Consider the following 23,990-nt stretch of genomic DNA (forward strand, 5'->3'; position numbering starts at 1 on the left):
CTGCGACTTGGGAAATTTGTTTTCCAGCAAGACGATGACCCCCAAGCATAAAGCCAAAGCTTAAGTTTATGCATTAAACATCAAGGTTAATGTCCTGGAATGCAGATCTCAATCCAGTTGAGAATTTGAGGCTGGACTTGAAAAGGACTGTTCACTCATGATCCCTGTGCAACCTGACAGAGCTTGGGCAATTTTGTAAAGAAGAACAGGGAGAAATTGCAGTGCCCGGACATGCAAAGCTGATAGAGACCTATCCACACAGACTCAAGGCTGTAATTGCTGCCAAATACTGACTTGAAGGGGTTGAATACTTATGCAATCAATTATTCTGTTTTATATTTGTAATTAATTTAGATCACTTTGTAGTGAGATGCTTTCACTTTGACACGAAAGAGTCTTTTTACTATTGATCAGTGTCAAAATAAGCCAAACTAAATCCACTGTGATTGTAAAACAATAAAATATGAAAGCTTCCAAGGGGAGGGGGATGAATACTTTTTGTAGGCATGTATGTTTGCATGAGTTTATTTAACTTCAAAAAAAGGAAAATATACTGTATTTTCACTTCCATTTAAGCACAGAATGACTCCACTTATCACGTAAATCTTTGATAAAGGAATATCCAGCTGTCAACTCCTCTTTCCAAGTGGACGTCTTTGTGCTGTACTGTTATTCTTGTCCCAATTAACTGAAATACAGCAAGTATTTTCTGTGTTTTATGTATGTCATGTTTCCACTGGAATGGCATTATACGCATTTTTTCCTTAATCAATTCAAACCGTTAGTGAAATTTTGACAACAAAATGTATTGTGAATCATTGACTATTACGCCATTGAGCTATCTGCAGATTTTCCTGCAAATGACCCTACTTGATCACTCAAAAACTTCTACAAATGTACCGTGGAGAGCGTTCTGACTGGCTGCATCGCCGTCTGGTCTGGGGGAGGGGCTACTGCACAAGGTTGAAGTTGCAGAAACTTGTAAAATTAGTCAGCTCCATCATGGGTACTGGCCTCTGTAGTATCCAAGACATCTTTAAGCAGCGGTGCCTCAGGAAGACTGAGTCCATCACTAAGAATTCCCATCATCCAGCACATATCCCATTCACAGGGGACCTCACTGAAATCTATTGAAAATTGAAAGGTCTAGTTCGATCTGTGGGCATGGAGGCACACACTAGCAATTCAGGAACAGCTTCTTCCCCCTCTGCCATCCGATTTGAATGGACATTGAACCCATGAACATTACATCTAGTTTTATTTCTGTTTTTTGTTTACACTACTTATTTTAATATAACTGTTTAATATACATATACAGTATATACTTGATGTAACTCATTTTTATCTATATTTATTTATCTATCATGTATTGTATTGTACTGCTGCTGCAAAGTTAACAAATTTCTCGGTATTTGCTGGTGATAGCAAACCTGATTCCAATTCTGATCTGTCAATAGCTCCTCTTCAACCCCACAACAGATGCTGCCTGATCTACTGAGTTCCTTCAGTAGTTTGTTGTTTTGCTCCAAATTCCAGCATCTGCAGTTTCTTGGGTCTTTTTACCAAGTAACATGACTGGTTATTCACAACTTCTGCATTTACTGACTACTCTTCTAAAAATGCTGAGAAATCACAGGTAGATAGGGCTATAAAGAAAGCTTTTGGCACATTGGCCTTCATAAATCAATGTATTGAGTACAGGAGATGGGATGTTATGTTGAAATTGTATAGGATGCTAGTGAGGCCTAATTTGGAGAATTGTGTGCAGTTTCGGTCACCTTTCTGCAGGAAACATGTAAATTAGACTGAAAGTACACAGCAAAAATTTACGAGGATTTTGCTGGGATTGGAGGATGTGAGTTATATGGAAAGATTAAATAGGTTAGGACTTCATTCCTTGGAACATAGAAGATTGAGGGGAGAGTTGATAGAGGTATATAAAATTATGAGGAGCATAGAAAGGGTAAATGTAAGCAGGCTTTTTCCACTGGGGTTGGGTGGGACTACAACCAAAGGTTATGAAGGTGAAAAGTTTAAGATGATCATGAGAGGAAATTTCTTCACTCAGAGGGTTGTGAGAGTGTGAAGTGAGTTGCCAGCGCAAACATTACATATGAGCTGAATTTCAATACTTAAGAGAAGTCTGTATAAATACATGGATGGGAGGGACATGGAGTTATGGTTCCAGTGCAGGTTGATGAGTGTAGGCAGTTAAATAGTTTGGCGTGGACTAGATGGACTGAAGGACTGTGCTGTACCTTTCTACAACTATATGATTCTAATTTTGAAAACTGTTGTCATGTCATCTTGGCACACTAACCTCGTGGAAAGATCCCCGGGTCCATAAATGTCGCCATGCTGAAGTTTGCCAAAACAAATAGAAACACGAGGCCATTGTAGACTGGAATCGCTGGAGAGATCTCTTTCGTTAACCAAGGGCACCTATTGGAAAGTAAGAAACATGCAGATTAGGGAAGGAGTCAACCAAGGTTCTTTGCTCTAGGTTTCAAAAAAGATTGCTGCTTGAGTGATTAACTGGGCTTCTGCATTTACTGCATTGTATCAAGTGTGCGCCAGAGTCCGACAAATGCTACTGCCAATGAATATAATTATGACGCTTACCCTGAAACACAAAAAACAGCAGAGGGACAAACACTACAGTGTCTGACTGCATTAACAGTAACACTAGACAACAAATTTTTTCGTAAGTATTCTTTCCTCATAAGTTTTTTTTGTTTAAGATAGACAGTTTGAAGCTAAACACAAACATAACTTCAAACTACTTGTATCACATAGGAAACTGGAGAAATAAGAAATTAACTTCTATTGAATATAATGTGTTTGACTGCAGAATGATGCAGATGCTTTGCAATAGTTCAACAAAGCTAAAAATGATTTGTTGATGATTTTCATTTGTACTCAGTATCCGAAGCTTCTTGCTTATGTGTCCCACGCTGCCTGTAAGGAGTTTTTACATTCTCCCCGTGACTGCATGGGTTTCCTCCGGGTGCTCCACTTTCCTCCCATGGTCCAAAGAGGAACCAATTGATAGGTTAATTGGTCATTGTAAATTGCCTCAGGATTACGCTAGGATTAAATTGGGGGATTGCATGGTGGTGTGGTTTGAAGGGCCTATTCTGTGCTGCACCTCAATAAGTAAAAAATAAATGATCAGCCAGCATTGATGGATTCCAGTTGCCTTGATTCCGTTTCTCCATGACTGCAATGTCCTGGTAAAAGCTTTCACCGTGCTCGTCACTGACAGCGCCAAGAATTGCAGGGGAGAAGTCTAAATGGGAATGCAGAAAATGAATCTTTAGTGCCAAGTTGCACTTTGTGGTTTTGTATGCTTGAAGCATGTTGTCAACCAGCTCCACGTAGTTTGGTGTCCTGTAGTTGGTAAGAGAACTTTCAACAAATCCTTGAATGCCTTCCATGTGATTTTTCCCTGGTCCCACTAGAAGTCCTTCAAATTACCTGTCACTGATAACCTGTTTGATTGGTGGATCAACAAAAATGCCTTCCTTAAACTTCGCATGAGATATGCTGATTTGAATTATGAACTGGAATGACAAATACATGCAATTTAAAAAATTGGTCTGTGTTAGAGAAATTTCATTGCGATTTTCATGATCAGCAGCCCTAATCCCATAAGATACACACACAAGTATTCAGGAAGCAAAATCTTTACTGTCCAATGTAATAAAAAAAGGCTTATAGAAAGTGCCATATAACATTTGATATGTGGAGCTCATTAACATTTGGGTTAAATCGATGTGTTTGGCTTGGCTCTCTATTTGCCCATCAACCTATAAATTAATTTACTCCATCATGGAATGATGCCCTTTATCCACGAGAGATTTACAAATATTTTGCAAATCCCCATATACCTCTGGTAAGACATCTACAGTATTTTCTTGTGCTCAAATGATCTTGAAGCAAGAGCTGACATACCATTCACTGGTTCAGCTTAATATCAGAGAATATATACCTGAAATTCTTACTCTTCACAGACATCCGCCAAACAGAAGAGTACCCCAAAGAATGACAGATACGATTAGAACCCCAAAGTAGCAGCAAAATGAACCCTCCACTCCCCCCCATTGTTCCAGCAGAAATATCAGTCCCTCTCTACCAAGCCCCAGAGACCATGATTGAAAGACCATCAAAAACTACTGCCCATCCTAACAGCTGAATGGGAGAGGGAGAGAGAGGGAGAGAGAGGGAGAGAGAGAGAGAGAGAGAGGGAGAGGGAGAGGGAGAGGGAGAGGGAGAGGGAGAGGGAGAGGGAGAGGGAGAGGGAGAGAGAGAGAGAGAGAGAGTGAGAGTGAGAGAGAGGGGGAGAGAGGGAGAGAAAGGGAGAGGGAGAAGGGGGGGAGAGAGAGAGAGAGAGAGAATATTCTCTCCTGCCTCTGCAAAGGGGGAGGCCAACAGCTAACTGTTTCGATGATAGTCTCCAGCATCGCTTATTCCAATAAGAGGGACCTCACTGAAATCTATTGAATATTGAAAGATTTAGATCGATCTGTGGACATGAGGGGAAGTTTCCAATAGAGGGAGAGTCTAGGACCAGAGGGCATGGCCTCAGAGTAAAAGGACATTCCTTTGGAATGGAGATGAGGAGGAATTTCTTTAGCCAGAGGGTGGTGAGTCTGTAGAATTCATTGCCACAAATGGCTGTGGAGGCCAAGTCATTGGAGAGTTTGATAAGTTCTTGATCAATAAGGGTGTCAAGAGTGATAATAAATCAGCCATGATCAAATGGCTGAGCAGACTTGATGGACTGAATGGCCTAAATCTGCTCCTATGTCTCATGGTCTTAAGCATCAGTAATTTGTGTACATGGATACCCAGATCCCTCTGAACATCACTACCCTTTAAACTCTCACCATTTAAACAAAAGTACTTTGTTTTATTTTTACCTCTCATTTTTCATATTACAATGGATTTTGGTTAATTGGGACACATCAAGACCAGTACATTTTGGCCTAATTAAGCTGTTGCCCCAATTAGCCGAAGTTTTGTGGAAATAGTTTAAAAGATTTTAAAAAGACAAACTACCATTTAACTGAGTAACAAATTGTGTATTCAATGAAATACAGCAGGGGTCATCAACCTTTTCTGCACCGCCGACCGGTTTAATATTGACAATACTCTTGCGGATCAGCCAACTGGGGTGGGGGGGGTGTTAATCACGACCGGAATATAGGTGATGTCAACTATCAGTCACTTATAAGTGGCTAATACACTCAATTTTGCTTCTAAAAGGGTTTACCTAACAAATTTAATATTAAACACAGCGCATATTTTCCTTGTATGAACATATAAAATCATTGCAACACACCAGTGAGAGGATAAGATAAGGGCCGGTGGTCACAGTCCGGAGAGAGTGGCTGACAAAAGTTTGGCTCGAAGGTTGACTTTCAGTATATCGCAGCGAGGTAACTGCTCTGCTACTTATGAAACCCTGAGCCCAAATTAGGTTGCCTGTGAATATTTTAGCAGTGGGTTCCTCACAAACATTCGGTGTGCTAAACAGGTCTAGAGGCAGCGCCCATCTGTCCGCGCTCCAGGCCTGTAGCAACAACACTTCTCACTGGCCGCGTGAGGTGCCTGGTTACCCGAAGCCAACCTAGACAGGTCGAAGCCTAAGGTGGGTAATGACTTCACATGCATTCATGTTCAACAGTGGGCGTGACAAGGAGTGAGGAAAGGTGCAGCTGACTCATATCGCCAAATCATATCATTTCCTCGCAGCCTGGTAACACGCTTAGCAGCCCGTGTGGTTGGGGACCACTGAAATACAGAACAAACTGGAACATTATCAATACCACTACAGTACTATAAAACTGTGTATTAGTTCCTAATAGCTATCAATAGTATGTCGCTGCGTTCTTTTGATTGACTATAAATGAACAAAATCAATGCAGACCCCTATTGCAGATAATGAACTACCTTCATACAATGTTTCAATGAATGGATCCTTCAAACCTTCATTTTTGTCATAACATTCAAAATGATTGTCGATACCTTCAAATTCTTCGTAGTTCCTCACTTGTTTAAGGAGTGAAATTATTTAATTTTCGCTCCCAACCATTTCTGTCATCTCCAAGCCTGAATACTTGATGCTGCAGTGAGCAAAACAGTTCTGAAATTGTCTTACTACTTATTTCTCGCAGCTATCAGTGACCAAACTCACTGCTTTTTTGAATGCAAACATGCGCAGTGGCTGTAAGCGTGGTGTAGTATCTAACGGCCACACAAATGTACGCAACTGACACTAGTTAAAAGCTGTTCAGCATGAGTCTCCTGTCCCAATTAAGCAGCACATCCAATATAAGCAGCTGCCTCACTTAACCAATGGCCCACTTAATTGGAATCCACCAGTCCTCATCAACGGATCAGAAGTGGAAAGAGTGAGCAATTCAAGTTTCTGATGTCAATATCTCTGAGGATCTATCCCAGGCCTAACCTATCGATGAAGGAATGACAGCAGCTACATTTTATCAGCAGTTGAGAAGATGTGGTCTGTCTCCAAAAATACTCAAAAATGTCAAAAGCACCGTGGAGAGCATTCTAACTGGCAGCATCTCTGCACAGGATCAAAGCACACTGCAGAGAGTTCTAAAATTAGCCACCTCCAACATGAGTACTAGCCTCCGTAGTATCTGGGACATCTTCAAGGATCCTCAAAAAGGCAGCATCAATTATTAGAATCAGAACCAGGTTTATTACCACCAGCATGTCATGTGAAATTTGTTAACTTAGCAGCAGCAGTTCAATGCAATACATAATCTAGCAGAGAAAAAAATAATAAATAAAATAAAAATAAGAATAATAAACAAGTAAATCAATTAAAGTATATTGAATAGATTTTTAAAAACATGCAAAAACATAAATACTGTATATTAATAAAAAGTGAGGTAGTGTCCAAAGATTCAATGTCCATTTAGGAATCTGATGGCAGAGGGGAAGAAGCTGTTCCTGAAGCGCTGAGTGTGTGCCTTCAGGCTTGTGCATCTCCTACCTGATGGTAACAGTGAGAAAAGGGCATGCCCTGGGTGCTGAAGGTCCTTAATAATGGACGCTGCCTTTCTGAGACAACACTCTCTGAAGATGTCCTAGGTACTTCGTAGGCTAGTACCCAAGATGAAATTGACTAGATTTACAAACTTCAAGAGCTTCTTTCGGTCCTGTGCAGTAGCCCCTCCATACCAGACAATGATGCAGCCTGTCAGAATGCTCTCCACAGTACAACTACAGAAGTTTTTGAGTGTATTTGTTGACATGCCAAATCACTTCAAACTCCTAATAAAGTATAGCCGCTGTCTTGCCTTCTTTATAACTACATCGATATGTTCGGACCAGGCTAGATCCTCAGAGATCTTGACACCCAGGAACTTGAAACTGCATGTTCTTTCCATTTCTGATCCCTCTATAAGGATTGGTGTGTGTTCCTTCGTCTTACTCTTCCTGAAGTCCACAACCAACTCTTTCATCGTACTGATGTTGAGTGCCAGGTTGTTGCTGCGGTACCACTCCACCAGTTGGCATATCACACTCCTGTACACCCTCTCGTCACCACCTGAGATTCTACCAACAATAGTGGTATCATCAGCAAATTTATAGATGGTATTTGAGCTATGCCTAGCCACACAATAATGTCTAAAGAGAGTAGAGCAGTGGATTAAGCACACACCCGAGGTGCGCCAGTGTTGTCAGTGAGGAGGATGTGTTATCACCAATCCGCAGATTTTAGTTTTCTGGTTAGGAAGCTGAGGATCCAACTGCAGAGGCAGGTACAGAGGCCCAGGTTCTGCAACTTCTCAATCAGGATTGTGAGAATGATGGTATTAAATGCTGAGCTGTAGTCGAGAAACAGCATACTGATGTGGGTGTTTGTATTGTCCAGGTCGTCTAAAAGCCGTGTGGAGAACCATTGACCTATTGTGGCGATAGGCAAATTGCAATGGGTCCAGGTCCTTGCTGAGGCAGGAGGTCAGTCTAGTCATGACCAACCTCTCAAAGCATTTCATCACTGTAGATATGGGTGCTACTGGTTGCAAGTGTCCTTGAATACTCCCGCTAATTGCTTGGCACAGGTTTTCAGAGCCCTACCAGGTACTCCATCAGGACCTTCTGCCTTGTGAGGGTTCACTCTCTTTAAATACAGCCTAACACCGGCCTCTGAGACAGAGATCACACGGTCATCAGGTGTAGCAGGGATCTTCACAGCTATCCTTGTGTTCGCTCTTTTAAACCGAGCATAGAAGGCATTGAGTTCATCTGGTAGAGTGGCATTGCTGCCATACATGCTATTGGGTTTCGTTTTGTAGGAAGTAATGTCTTACAGACCCTGCCAGAGTTGCCGTGCATCCGATATCGCCTCCAACCTCATTTAAAATTGTCTCTTCACCCTTGAAATAGAAATAGCCCTCCACAAATCATACCTGGTTTTCTGGTACAGACCTAGGTCACCAGACTTGAATGCCACAGATACAACCATATAACAATTACAGCACGGAAACAGGCCACCTCGGCCCTTCTAGTCCCTGTCGAACGCTTACTCTCACCTAGTCCCACCGACCTGCACTCAGCCCATAATCCTCCGTTCCTTTCCTGTCCATATACCAATCCAATTTTACTTTAAATGACAATATCAAACCTGCCTCTACTACTTCTACTGGAAGCTCGTTCCACACAGCTACCACTCTCTGAGTAAAGAAATTCCCCCTCGTGTTACTCTTAAACTTTTGCCCCCGAACTCTCAACTCATGTCCTCTTGTTTGAATCTCCCCTACTCTCAATGGAAAAAGCCTATCCACGTCAACTCTATCTGTCCCCCTCATAATTTTAAATATCTCTATCAAGTCCCCCCTCAACTTTCTACGCTCCAAAGAATAAAGACCTAACTTGTTCAACCTTTCTCTGTAACTTAGGTGCTGAAACCCAGGTAACATTCTAGTAAATCTCCTCTGGACCGTAGCCTTCAGCAGACAACGTACCTCCTGGTTCATCCACGGCTTTTGCTTTGGGAATGTACAGCAAGTCTTTTTGAGCATGCACTCATCCACACAGGTTTTAATGAAGTTGGTAATAACCGCAGCATACCCATCCAGGTTCAAAGATGAATCCCTGAATACAGTCCAGTCCAGTCCAAAGCAGTCCTGTAGACACTCCTGTGCTTCCCTTGTCCAAATCTTCTTGGTTCTCACTGCTGGTGCTGCAGTCCTCAGTCTCTGCCTATACTCAGGGAGTAGAAGTACAGCAAGGTGATCAGACTTACCGAAGTGAGGGCGTGGAATAGTACGGTGGGCATTCTCGATGGTGGTGTACAATGGTCCAGTGTGTTGTTTCCTCTGGTATTGCAAGAGATCAGTTGATGGTAGTTGCTTAGTGAGTTTTTTCAGACTGGCCTGGTTAAAATCTCCCAAAACAATGGTGAAGGCATTAGGGTGCATTGTTTCATGCATGTTGATCTCATTGCTCAGATCATCAGGACCCCTATCACCTAAGTCTTGCCTTGTTCTCATTGCTAATGAGCTCTTGTTGCTCATTGTTCTCATCAGGGAGAAGGTACACAAAAATGACGGCACACACTCAATGATTCAAGAACAGTTTCTTCCCCTCTGTCATCTGATTTCTGAATGGACATGGAACCCATGAACACTACTTCTGCACTACTTATTTAACTATTTAATATATACGCCTATACTGCAGTACTGTAATTCAGTTTTTTCCCTCTATTATTATGCATTGCATTGCAGTGCTGCTGCAAAGTTAACAAATTTCACAACATAAACTGGTGATATTAATCCTGATTTGATCAGCTGTATCCTCATCCATTTACTTCCTCTGCCTATATACCCTGCCTGAAGCCTTTTTGTTTCTTTCTTACAAATCCATGATGATTGAAGTGTTCTCAAGAATTTAAGATTGAGTATTCTACCTTTAATTAATGTCATCTACATAACATGAATACAACACAGTGGGGGACTGTTCCAGGAAATTGTGAGACCGTAATTTCTGTTGCTCATCTATTGTCTGCCATGTTTTCATTGTCATAGTCCTTTCAATTCCCTCATGAAACATCTTTCTTTTCATAAAAGGCCTTTTTTAAAACCTTCATCTTTGACTATGCTTTTTGGTGGCTTGTCCTTACACCTCAGATGCAGATTTTTTTAAATGCTCATTTGGCCAGATAATGAGAATTAACCATATAACCATATAACAATTGCAGCACGGAAACAGGCCATCTCGGCCCTTCTAGTCCATGCCGAACGCTTACTCTCATCTAGTCCCACTGGCCCTCACTCAGCCCATAACCCTCCATTCCTTTCCTGTCCATACACCTATCCAATTTTACTTTAAAATGACAATACCGAACCTGCCTCTACCACTTCTACTGGAAGCTCATTCCACACAGCTACCACTCTCTGAATAAAGAAGTTCCCACTCGTTTACCCTTAAACTTTTGCCCCCGAACTCTCAAATCATGTCCTCTTGTTTGAATCTCCCCTATTCTCAATGGAAAAAACCTATCCATGTCAACTCTATCTATCCCCCTCATAATTTTAAATACCTCTATCAAGTCCCCCCTCAACCTTCTATGCTCTAAAGAATAAAGACCTAACTTGTTCAGCCTTTCCCTGTAACTTAGGTGCTGAAACCCAGGTAACATTCTAGTAAATCTTCTCTGTACTCTCTCTGTTTTGTTGATATCTTTCCTATAATTCGGTGACCAGAACTATACACAATATTCCAAATTCGGCCTTACCAATGCCTTGTACAATTTTAACATTACATTTCAACTCCTATACTCAATGATCTGATTTATAAAGGCCAGCATACCAAAAGCTTTCTTCACCACTCTATCCACATGTGATTCAGGGAACTATGCACCATTATTCCTAGATCACTCTGTTCTACTGCATTCTTCAATGCTCTACCATTTACCATGTATGTCCTATTTCGATTATTCCTACCAAAATGTAGCACCCACACATCAGCATTAAACTCCATCTGCCATCATTCAGCCCACTCTTCTAACTGGCCTAAATCTCTCTGCAAACTTTGAAAACCTACTTCATTATCCACAACGCCACCTACCTTAGTATCATGGGCATACTTACTAATCCAATTTACCACCCCATCATCCAGATCATTAATGTATATGACAAACACCATTGGACCCAATACAGATCCCTGAGGCACACCACTAATTACCGGCCTCCAACCTGACAAACAGTTATCCACCACTACTCTCTGGCATCTCCCATCCAGCCACTGTTGAATCCATTTTACTACTTCAATATTAATACCTAACGATTGAACCTTCCTAAATAACCTTCCGTGTGGAACCTTGTCAAAGGCCTTACTGAAGTCCATATAGACTACATCCACTGCTTTACCCTCGTCAACTTTCCTCATAACCTCTTCAAAAAATTCAATAAGATTTGTTAAGCATGACCTTTCACGCACAAATCCATGATGACTATTCCTAATCAGACCCTGTCTATCCAGATAATTATATATACCATCTCTAAGAATACTTTCCATTAATTTACCCACCACTGACATCAAACTGACAGGCCTATAATTGCTAGGTTTACTCTTAGAACCCTTTTTAAACAATGGAACCACATGAGCAATACGCCAATCCTCCGGCACCATCCACGTTTCTAATGACATTTGAAATATTTCTGTCAGAGCTCCTACTATTTCTACACCAACTTCCCTCAAGGTCCTAAGGAATATCCTGACAGGACCCCGAGATTTATCCACTTTTATATTCCTTAAAAGTGCCAGTACTTCCTCCTCTTTAATTGTCATAGTTTCCACAACTTCCCTACTTTTTTCCCTTATCTTACACAATTCACCATCCTTCTCCTTAGTGAATGCCGAAGAAAAGAAATTGTTCAAAATCTCCCCCATCTCTTTCAACTCCACACGTAGCTGTCCACTCTGATTCTCTAAGGGACCAATTTTATCCCACACTATCCCTTTGCTATTAATATAACTGTAGAAACCCTTTGGATTTATTTTCACCTTACTTGCCAACGCAACCTCATATCTTTTTTTCAGTTTTTCTAATTTCTTTCTTAAGATTCTTTTTACATTCTTTATATTCCTCGAGCACCTCATTTACTCCATGCTGCCTATATTTATTATAGATCTCCCTCTTTTTCTGAACCAAGTTTCCAATATCCCTTGAAAACCATGGAGCTCTCAAACTTTTAACCTTTCCTTTCAACCTAACAGGAACATAAAGATTCTGTACCCTCAAAATTTCACCTTTAAATGACCTCCATTTCTCCATTACATTCTTCCCATAAAATAAATTGTCCCAATCCACTCCTTCTAAGTCCTTTCACATCTCCTCAAAGTTAGCCTTTCTCCAATCAAAAATCCAACCCTGGGTCCAGTCCTATCCTTCTCCATAATTAGATTGAAACTAATAGTATTGTGATCACTGGACCCGAACTGCTCCCCAACACATACTTCCGTCACCTGACCTATTTCATTCCCTAACAGGAGATCCAACACTGCCCCTTCTCAAGTTAGTACCTCTATGTATTGTTGCAAAAAACTATCCCGCACACATTTTACAAACTCCAATCCATCCAGTGCTTTGACAGAATGGGCTTCCCAGTCTATGTGTGGAAAATTAAAATCTCCCACAATCACATCCCTGTGCTTACTACAAATATCTGCTATCTCCTTGCAAATTTGCTCCTCCAATTCTTGCTCCCCATTAGGTGGTCTATAATACACCCCTAGAAGAGTTATTACACCTTTCCCATTCCTCAATTCCACCCAAATAGTCTCCCTAGATGAGCCCTCTCATCTATCCTGCCAAAGCACCGCTGTAATATTTTCTCGGACAAGCAATGCAACACCTCCTCTTCTTGCCCCTCCGATTCTATCACACCTGAAGCAACAAAATCCAGGAATATTTAGTTGCCAATCACATTCCTCCTGCAACCATGTTTCACTAATAGCTACAACCATATTTCCAGGTATCAATCCATGCTCTAAGCTCATCCACCTTTCTTACAATGCTCCTAGCATTAAAATAGATGCATTTAAGAAACTCTCCACCTCTTCCTCTCTGTTTATCCCTAAAGATGTGATCAACTTTATTATCTTTTTCTTCCTTCTCCCCTACATCTTCGGTCTGAGCGCTTCCCTTCTCTATCACCTGCCTATCCTACCTCACACACTGTCTATTAGCTTTCTCCATTTGTGAACTAACCTTGTCTCCCCTAGTCTCTTCAAATTGATTCCCACCCCCCCCCCAACCATTCTAGTTTAAAGTCTCCCCAGTAACCTTAGCAAATCTCTCCGCCAGGATATTGGTCCCCCTAGGATTCAAGTGTAACCCGTCCTTTTTGTACAGGTCACACCTGCCCCAAAAGAGGTCCCAATGATCCAGAAACTTGAATTCCTGCCCCGTGCTCCAGTCCCTCAGCCATGCATTTATCCTCCACCTCATTCCATTCCTACTCTCTCTGTTGCGTGGCACAGGCAGTAATCCTGAGATTACTACCTTTGTGGTCCTTCCTCTCAACTGCCTTTCTAACTCCCTATATTCTCCTTTCAGGACCTTTTCCCTTTTCCTACCTAAGAAAATTGTAATGCTAAAAATTCTTAATTACAATTAAGAAAATTGTAATGCTAAAAATCTGAAATAAAAATAGAAAATTTTGGAAACACTTAGCAGTTCTGGAATTCTTAAGATTTTGGGACTGAAATGTTAATTATTTTTCCTTCCCAGGTAGTTGTCTTTTTTTGCAGTATTTCTTACAGAAGGGAATAACCAGTTGCAGTTTCGGGCCAAGATTTGTCCTGGAACATGGAATGTTTATTCTTCTCCATAGCTGCTGCCATTTTGCTGAGTTCCTCCAGCGTTTTGTGTATGTTGCACAAGATCTCCAACAGCTGCAGAATCCCTTGTGCTTCCAACATTTCTTGCTTTTATTTTATCCAATCCCATGGATTTTTTGCCTCTTTCCCATCATGGAGGAGGTTATGTAGTACCCACTCTGACAACTGGACTCTACAACAGTTATTTTCCAGTAAGGCTGATCAACACCTCCAACATGAACTCACCCCTACTTTAACATGTCCTGTCAGTCACCATCCTGTCAGTCACCTTATGTACAAATGCTCCTGTGCTCAGCGTCACCTTGTGGACATACAATCAAAGTATATAATCAGAATCAAGTTTAGTATTACTGGCATATGTAATGAAATTTGTTGACTTTACGGCAGCAGTACAATGAAATACTTAATAACAGATAAAAACTGTGAATTATAGTAAGTGTGTGTGTATGTTAGTTAAATTAAAAGTAGTGGTGAAATGGAAATAAAAAAGGGGTCGTGTTCATGGGTTCAATGTTCATTCAGAAATCGGATGACAGAGGGGGAGAAGCTGTTCCTGAGTTGTTAAGCACAGCTTTGTTGTGAAACAAATCTGCAGGAAAGCAGCATCCATCATCACAGATACTCACCACCCAGAGCTTGCTCTTTACTTGCTGCTGTCATCAGGACTTGTACCACTGGGTTCAAGAACAGTTACCCCTCAACCATCAGCCTCTTGAACAAAAGGGGATAACTACACTAATTTAAGGACTCGATAATATTGTTACTCACTCTCATTATTTATTGCTATTTATTTATATCTGCATTTGCACAGTTTATAGCTCCTGATGTCTACAGTTACTGTTCTATAGATTTGCTAAGTATGCCCGCAAAAAGGGAACCTCAGGGTTGTATGTGGTGACATGCATGTATTCTGATAATAATCTTTATTTGTAAATTTGAACTTTTGAGTGTGTGCCTTCAGGCTTCCGTACCTCCTTCCTGATGGTAGCAATGAGGACAAGGCATTTTCTGGGTGATAGCGGTGCTTAGTGACGGATGCCACCTTTTTCAGCCATCGCTCCATGAAGATGCCTCGGAGGCGGTGGAGGCTAGTGCCCGTGATGGAGTAGAATAAGTTTAAAACTCTCTGCAGCCTACTTTGATCCTGTGCAGTAGCACCCCCTTCAACCCATTCTAGATGGTGATGCAGCCTGTTAGCATGCTTTCTATGTTACATCTGTAGAAATTTGGAAGTGTTTTAGTGACATACCAAATCTCCTCAAATTCTTAATGAAACATGGTCACAGTTGTGCCTTCTTTGTAGCTACATTGATATGTTGGGTCCAGGATAGATCTTCGGAGATATTGACACCCTGGAACTAGAAACTGCTTACACTTTCCATTTCTGATCCCTCTGTAAGGACTGGTGTGTGTTCCCTCATCTTACCCTTCCTGAAGTCTACAATTAGATCTGGTGTTCACTGCAAAGCCATTGCTGCGACACCACTCGAATAGTTGATATATTTCACTCCTGTACGCCCTCTCATCGTCATCTGAACTTCTGCCTTCAGTGTTTGTATTGTCAGCAAGTTTACAGATGGCATTAGAGCTGTGCTTGGCTACACAGTCATGAGTGGGCTAAGCACACATCCCTGTGTTGTGCCAGTGTTGGTATCTTACATATTCATAGTTATTGCGTTTTTAAAAATTATTATTGTGTTCCTTATCTTGTTTTTGGTGTGGCATTGGATCCGGAGTAACAATAATTTAATTCTCCTTTACACTTGTGTACTGGAAATAACATTAAACAATCTTGAATTTTAAATCTTCAGTGAAGTGCCTCAGGGGCCTCTACTACATTAACATTACCAATTAAATGCAAGCTGTTGACATAGTGAGCTCATTGCAGGATTTGTTTTTGCTTAGCCTGAGAAAAATCCTTTGTATCACAGAAACAATATAATTACATGGTAAAATTGGAAGGCTACTAGAATTTCAAAAGCTGCATCTTTGTACAATCAGTGCAAACTTCTACTTTGCTTACAGCTTTACAAATAATCCAAAAGACACAAGATAAAAACAGATTATTTTAATAGACTGAACACAAAAGATTCAACAGATGCTGGAAATCTTGATCAACACACACACAAAGCACTGAAGGAACTCAGCGATTCTCACCACTGCCTGTAAGGAGTTTGTACGTTCTCCCCGTGACCGCATGGGTTTCCTCCGGGTGCTCCGATTTTCTCCCACAGTCCAAAGATGTACCGGTTGGTAGATTCTAAATTGTCCTGTGATTAGGCTCAGGTAAAATTGGGGGTTGCAGGGCAGCATGGTTCAAAAGGCTGGAAGAGACTATTTTGTGTGGTATCTTGAGGGATGGATGGATATAGATGGACATCTATGTAGGGAAATAAACAGTTGACGTTTCAGACTGAAACCCGCAGTCCTGATGAAGGATCTGTGTTGAAGCTATACTGGACTTAAGGTAATGGTCTTGTGATGGTGCAGTGACGTCATTTTCCTGCCAGCAGAGGTCATGTGAGTTTTTTTTACAGGGTATAAAACGAGAACCCCTCCCTGTGAGAAGGGGCAGTTCGTGGCTGGATTTGCCATTTTGACTCCATGCCACTGCGTGGTCCAATATTATGACACAGTTTGGTTAAAAGGTGGAGTTTTATTTAATGCCTAAAGTTTAAAAGGTCATTGCTGGCAGTTTCTTTATAATACTGCCAGTTAAAAATCAGTGGAGAGTGAAGATCAGAGTTCAGGAGCTAAAAGATCGAGGAAAGTCGATTTCAACGGTGAAACAGGTTCGACCTTGTTTGATCCTCATTCGGAAGGAATTTGTTGGCTGTGCCCGTGTTAACCCCTGCAAATAATAGCAGAAAGGATTGGGTACAGTTCTGTAAAGGAAAGGTCAGTGCCTTTAAGCGGTTTCATTTTCATCTTCGTAAGTCCTCCAGGAAAAGTATAGTTCCATATAACCATATAACAATCACAGCACGGAAACAGGCCATCTCGGCCCTCCTAGACCGTGCCGGACTCTTAATCTCACCTAGTCCCACCTACCCGCACTCAGCCCATAACCCTCCACTCCTTTCCTGTCCATATACCTATCCAATTTTACCTTAAATGACACAACTGAACTGGCCTCTACTACTTCTACAGGAAGCTCATTCCACACAGCTATCACTCTCTGAGTAAAGAAATACCTCCTCATGTTTCCCTTAAACTTCTGCCCCCTAACTTTCAAATCATGTCCTCTCGTTTGAATCCCCCCTACTCTCAATGGAAACAGCCTATTCATGTCAACTCTATCTATCCCTCCCAAAATTTTAAATACCTCGATCAAATCCCCCTCAGCCTTCTACGCTCCAATGAATAGAGACCTAACTTGTTCAACCTTTCTCTGTAACTTAAGTGCTGAAACCCAGGTAATATCCTAGTAAATCGTCTTTGCATTCTCTCTAATTTATTGATATCTTTCCTATAATTTCGGTGACCAGAACTGCACACAATATTCCAAATTTGGCCTTACCAATGCCTTGTACAATTTTAACATTACATTCCAACTTCTGTACTCAATGCTTTGATTTATAAAGGCCAGCGTTCCAAAAGCCTTCTTCAGCACCCTATCTACATGAGACTCCACCTTCAGGGAACTATGCACTGTTATTCCTAGATCTCTCTGTTCCACTGCATTCCTCAATGCCCTACCATTTACCCTGTATGTTCTATTTGGATTTCTATTTCTAGTTTGACTGGGAACCACAGCAACACGACGTGAAAGAGAACTTAAATCGTCTAAAAAGTCTCTCCTTTAATGGACTGTAAGCATTTTGAACTTTTGCAGTACTACTTTGAAGAACTGTTTTTGCAACATCGCTTTAAGAGCTTTTTTTGCTTTATCACTTTAAGAACTGTTTAAGCTGCCGCACAGCAGCTGATTTCCAGTTGTGTTAGCTGTTTGTTTACTTTTGGGGTTTGTTTTTCAGTGTTTAATAAATGTTTTATTTGTTATATAAAAACCCTGCCTCACTTATATATTTATTGTTGCTGAATCCTTAACATCATGAACTCTCAAACCCCCTCCCCACACAAAAACTAACAAAAATGCAAAAACATTCAAACCCCCCAATACACAAAATGCCACAAGAACTTCAACTCCCAAATCGCCCTCCCCTTGCAGAATAAAAAAGAAAGAATGGGTGAAAAAACTGAATATAAAAAACTCTTAAGACTGAAAAAAGTCCATAATCCATAGTCCAAATCTACAAACATAGAAAACTTTGGTTACATCTTCCAACATCTTAAAAGACAGAGAACCCAGAGGCCTACTCTCTGGGCATACCAGCAGACCACAGAGGCTCTCTTCTCTGGCAGTGAACAGAAGGCAGGCTGTCGGTCCCCATCCTCCTCGTTCACCCTGATGTTTCAATCTCCCTTGCCGTTTTAATCGGAGAACAATTGAAGCTTTAATCAGCAAAATGGAATCAAACATCAGCTTGCGCCCTGTCCCGCAGTCTCTTTGCCTTGAGGCTTGTGCTCACTGCCTCCCAGAAACCTCATGAAGACATCAAAGGGGAAGAGAGAGGGAAGCACCCAGGAGAGACATTCTCTACCGATCAATAAATCAATTGTTTGGAATCAAATGATTTTGTCTGGTGTCTCAGGGCTGGGTATGTCTGCACCTGCACCATCACCCCCCCCCCCCCACCCCTGGCACTCCTCATCTGCCACCTGTCCCATACCCCTCCCGCAGCACTTCATTCACTCTTGCCATTCCGAACATCCTTTGCTCCGCAAAATTTACAGACTCGTTTCTCCACTCCACGTTGACAACTACAGTACTGTGCAAAAGTCTTAGGCACAAAAATACCATAAGTAGGCTCAAACCAACTGTTGTCTGCCACTGTTGCTTTAGTAGTTACAGTCAGTTGTACTGAAATTTCAGTCACTTGGTGCCTAATACTTTTGCACTACTGTACATACTTCAGATTCCAAGTGACTGCAATTACAGTGTTTCAAATTATCACTGTACTGTGCAAAAGTATGGGTGTTCCATCCTATTCCAGTTTTGCAGTACCATCATAGATTTACATGCGGCGTGTAACAGTTGCATTCCCAGACTCTGTAACTAAAAGAGGGCACTAGGTCACTAAGTGAAGTCTCTTTCATTATCATGGAATGATTTGTTCAGTGTGGAGTAAAATGGATACTCCCATTAAATGTTCACCCTATTGCTCTATAAATGTGCTAATTATAAGTTGAACATATTGTTTATTAGAAGCAACATGCACATGCTGAAGGAAGTCAGCAAGTTCCACATCATCTATGAAGGGGACTAAACAGGCTACTTTGAAATGAAAGAGGAGGTTGGTAGCTTGGGTTGGCAGCTTGTTTGTAGGGTTGCTCGCTGAGTCTGGAGGTTAGTTCGCAAATGTTTTGTCACCAGCTCAGTTCCTCATAAATTCTATTGTATTTAGACATAGACATAGAAAATAGGTGCAGGAGTAGGCCATTCGGCCCTTCGAGCCTGCACCGCCATTCAGTATGATCATGGCTGATCATCCAACTCAGAACTGTGTACCTGCTTTCTCTCCATACCCCCTGATCCCTTTAGCCACAAGGGCCATATCTAACTCCCTCTTAAACAGAGCCAATGAACTTGCCTCAACTGTTTCCTGTGGCAGAAAATTCCACAGATTCACAACTCTCTGTGTGAAGAAGTTTTTCCTCATCTCGGTCCTAAAAGGCTTCCTCTTTATCCTTAAACTGTGACTTCTCGTTCTGGACTTCCCCAACATCGGGAACAATCTTCCTGTATCTAGCCTGTCCAATCCCTTTAGAATTTTATACGTTTCAATAAGATCCCTCCTCAATCTTCTAAATTCCAGCGAGTATAAGCCTAGTCGATCCAGTCTTTCTTCATATGAAAGCCCTGCCATCCCAGGAATCAATCTGGTGAACCTTCTTTGTACTCCCTCTATAGCAAGAATGTCTTTCCTCAGATTAGGGGACCAAAACTGCACACAGTACTCCAGGTGTGGTCTCACCAAGGCCTTGTACAACTGCAGTAGAAACTCCCTGCTCCTGTACTCGAATCCTCTTGCTATGAATGTCAACATGCCATTTGCCTTTTTCACTGCCTGCTGTACCTGCATGCCCACTTTCAATGACTGGTGTACAATGACACCCAGGTCTCGTTGCACCTCCCCTTTTCCTAAACAGCCACCATTCATATAATAATCTGTTTTCCTGTTCTTGCCATCAAAGTGGATAACTTCACATTTATCCATATTAAATTACATCTGCCATGAATTTGCCCACTCACCTAACCTATCCAAGTCACCATGCATCCTCCTCACAGCTAATGCTGCTGCCCAGCTTCGTGTCATCCGCAAACTTGGAGATGCTGCATTTAATTCCCTCGTCTAAATCATTAATATATATTGTAAATAACTGGGGTCCCAGCACTGAGCCTTGCAGTACTCCACTAGTCACTGCATGTCATTCTGAAAGGGTCCCGTTCACTCCCACTCTTTGCTTCTTTGGTCTGCCAACCAATTCTCTATCCACATCAATACCATACCCCCAATACCGTGTGTTCTAAGTCTGCACACTAATCTCTTGTGTGGGACCTTGTCAAAAGCCTTTTGAAAATCCAAATATACCACATCCACTGGTTCTCCCCTATCCACTCTATAAGATTCGTCAGACATGATTTTCCTTTCACAAATCCATGCTGACTTTGTCCGATGATTTCACCACTTTCCAAATGTGGTGTTATCACATCTTTGATAACTGACTCTAGCATTTTCCCCACCACCGATGTCAGGCTAACCGGTTATAATTCCCTGGTTTCTCTCTCCCTCCTTTTTAAAAAGTGGTGTTACATTAGCCACCCTCCAATCCTCAGGAACTAATCCAGAATCTAAAGAGTTTTGAAAAATTATCACTAATGCATCCACTATTTCTTGGACTACTTCCTTAAGCACTCTGGGATGCAGACCATCTGGCCCTGGGGATTTATCTGCCTTTAATTTACCTAACACCACTTCCCTACTAGCATGTATTTCCCTCAGTCCCCTACTATTTCTGGAAGGTTATTTATGTCCTTCTTAGTGAAGACAGAACCAAAGTAGTTATTCAATTGGTCTGCCATGTCCTTGTTCCCTATGATCAATTCACCTGTTTCTGACTGTAAGGGACCTACATTTGTCTTAACCAATCTTTTTCTTTTCACATATCTATAAAAGCTTTTACAGTCAGTTTTTATGTTCCCTGCCAGCTTTCCATCATAATCGTTTTTCCCTTTCCTAATTAAGCCCTTTGTCCTCCTCTGCTGGACTCTGAATTTCTCCCAGTCCTCAGGTGTGTTGCTTTTTCTGGATAATTTGTATGTTTCTTCTTTGGACTTGATTCCCTTGTCAGCCACGGGAGCACTACCTTCCCGGGTTTATTTTTTTGCCAAACTGGGATGAACAATTGTTGTAGTTCATCCATGCGATCTTTAAATGCTTGCCATTGCATATTCACTGTCAACCCTTTAAGTATCATTTGCCAGTCTATCTTAGCTAATTCACATCTCATTTCTTCAAAGTTACCCTTCTTTAAGTTCAGAACCTTTGTTTCTGAATTAACTATGCCACTCTCCATCTTGATGAAGAATTCCACCATATTATGGTCACTCTTACCCAAGGGGCCACGCATGACAAGATTGCTAACTGACCCTTCCTCATTGCTAGAATGGCCTGCTCTCTAGTTGGTTCCTCGACATGTTGGTTCAGAAAACTATCCCGCACACATCCCAAGAAATCCTCTTCCTCAGCACCCTTACCAATTTGGTTCACCCAATCTATATGTAGATTGAAGTCACCCATTATAACTACTGTTCCTTTATTGCACGCATTTCTAATTTCTGCTTAATGCCATCCCCAACTTCACTACTACTGTTAGGTGGCCTGTACACAACTCCCACCAGTGTTTTCTGCCCCTTAGTGTTATGCAGCTCTACCCATATTGATTTCACATCCTCCAGGCTAATGTCCTTCCTTTCTATTGCGTTTATCTCCTCTCTAACCAGCAACGCTACCCCACCTCCTTTTCTTTCCTGTCTATCCCTTCTGAATACTGAATATCCCTGGATGTTGAGCTCCCATCCTTGGTCACCCTGGAGCCATGTCTCTGTGATCCCAACTATATCATATTCATTAATAACTATCTGCACATTCAATTCATTCACCTTGTTACAAATGCTCCTTGCATTGACACACAAAGCCTTCAGGCTTGTTTTTACAATACTCTTAGCCCTTATACAATTATGTTGAAAAGTGGCCCTTTTTGATTTTTGCCCTGGATTTGCCTGCCTGCCACTTTTACTTTTCACCTTACTACTTTTTGCTTCTGCCCTCATTTTACACCCCTGTCTCTCTGTACTTGTTCCCAACCCCCACCACATTAGTTTAAATCCTCCTGATCAGCAGTAGCAAACACTTCCCCTAGGAGGAGCGTTTTAGTTCCATTTTATTTTAATTCCAGTTTAATTTGGTTCAGTCCACAGTTCTCTTCTCATTATTTCGTGACCATACACATCAGCTACATCTAACCTTTTTATCTTTCCGAACTATTTGGATGCATAACTCAAATTCTCAAGTGACTGCTACTCAAAGTTGAATGCTTCGATTCATAGAGAGATATCTCAGTTCCTGTTAGGCAAAAATTATTCTCCTGTTACAAAACTTTCCATTAACCATCCAAAGATAGAAGTTATGAATAAAACAATATAATGAGCATGAAATGGATCGTTAGCATTGAATTCAAGAGCCATGTGGTAATTTATTTATTCAACGAAGGGTCTCAATGTCCATTTGGTCACAGGAAGAATGCACAAACTCTTTAAAGGTAGCGCCAGGAATGTTATAGCTCCATCAAACTCTGGTCAGACCATACCTGGAGTATTATGTTCAGTTTTGGTCATCTCATTACAGGAATGATGTGGAAGCTTTAGAGAGGGTGCAGAGGAGATTCACTAGGATGCTGCCTGGACTAAAAGACATGTATTGGTGGAGATAGGTTGAGTGTACTAGAGCTTTTCTCTTTGGAGCGGAGGATGAGAGGTCACTTGATAGAGGTATTCAAGATGATAAAAGGCATAGATCGAGTGGACAGACATAGAACTTTTTGCAGGTCGGAAATGACTAACACGGGGCTATAATTTTGAGATGACTGGAGGAAAGTATACTGCAGGTGGGGGTTGGGGGCTAAGTTCTTTACACAGAGAATGGAAGATGTGTGGAATGCCTTGCAGGGGTTGTGGTAAAGGCAGATACATTAGGGGCATTTAAGAAACTCTTAGGTAGGCACAGGGATGATAAAAGAAAATGAAGAAAATGGAGGACTATGTGGTAGGGATTGATCTTAGAGTAGGTTTGGTCATCCAGTGTCAAGTTCAGCCTGCCCCTGAAGCACATTCTTTCTATAAAACCACAAACTCTGTGTTGCCATAAGTTGCAGGTTTTCAGGGAAATGGAAAGTCCCTTGAATCCCTCATTGGTTATATTATGCTAATGATCCAAAGGTTGATTTGATAGATGTGTACAAGAGGATAAGAGGCATAGATCATATGGACAGCCAGAGACTTTTTCACAAGGCAGAAATGGCTAATTGGGGGGATGGGCATAATTTTAAGATAACTGGAGTAAAGTGTAAGGTGGGATGAGAGGTAGGTTTTTGACACAGAGAGTAGTGAGTGTGTGGAATGTGCTGCTGATGGTGGTGATAGAGGCAGATACATTAGGGACATTTGATAGGCACATGGATGATAAAAAAATGGAGAGCAATGTAGGAAAGTTTATTATCACCAGCATGTGACAGAAAGGTTAGATTGATCTTAGTGTAAGTTAAAAGGGCCTGTAATGTGCAGTACTATAATATCCTACATTCTTAAATACATGCCATATGATTCCTGAGCTTCAATAGCTCCGGTTTGAAGACCAGGACTGCTCCAAGGCTATAATTTTGAAGACGTCTCCTATTTACAAATGTTGTAATCCACAAGTAACAATTCTTTCAATTTGAGAAAGATTTATGATGCTGTCATGTAAAGAGCCAATTAAAAA

The 23,990-nt window shown here is 41.4% G+C and overlaps 1 protein-coding gene across 1 annotated transcript in view; it reads right to left on the reverse strand.

The window, feature by feature from the left end:
- The window catches only part of zdhhc8b (zinc finger DHHC-type palmitoyltransferase 8b), a 340,879-nt gene that overhangs the window by 110,960 nt on the left and 205,929 nt on the right, over positions 1 to 23,990 (reverse strand). The window contains exon 2 of the mRNA XM_059994651.1: positions 2,321 to 2,442. Coding sequence (XP_059850634.1) covers positions 2,321 to 2,442 — 122 coding nt within the window. The remainder of the gene's footprint in view (positions 1 to 2,320; positions 2,443 to 23,990) is intronic.

This window comes from Hypanus sabinus, chromosome 18 (assembly GCF_030144855.1).
Source record: "Hypanus sabinus isolate sHypSab1 chromosome 18, sHypSab1.hap1, whole genome shotgun sequence".
Taxonomy (NCBI): domain Eukaryota; kingdom Metazoa; phylum Chordata; class Chondrichthyes; order Myliobatiformes; family Dasyatidae; genus Hypanus; species Hypanus sabinus.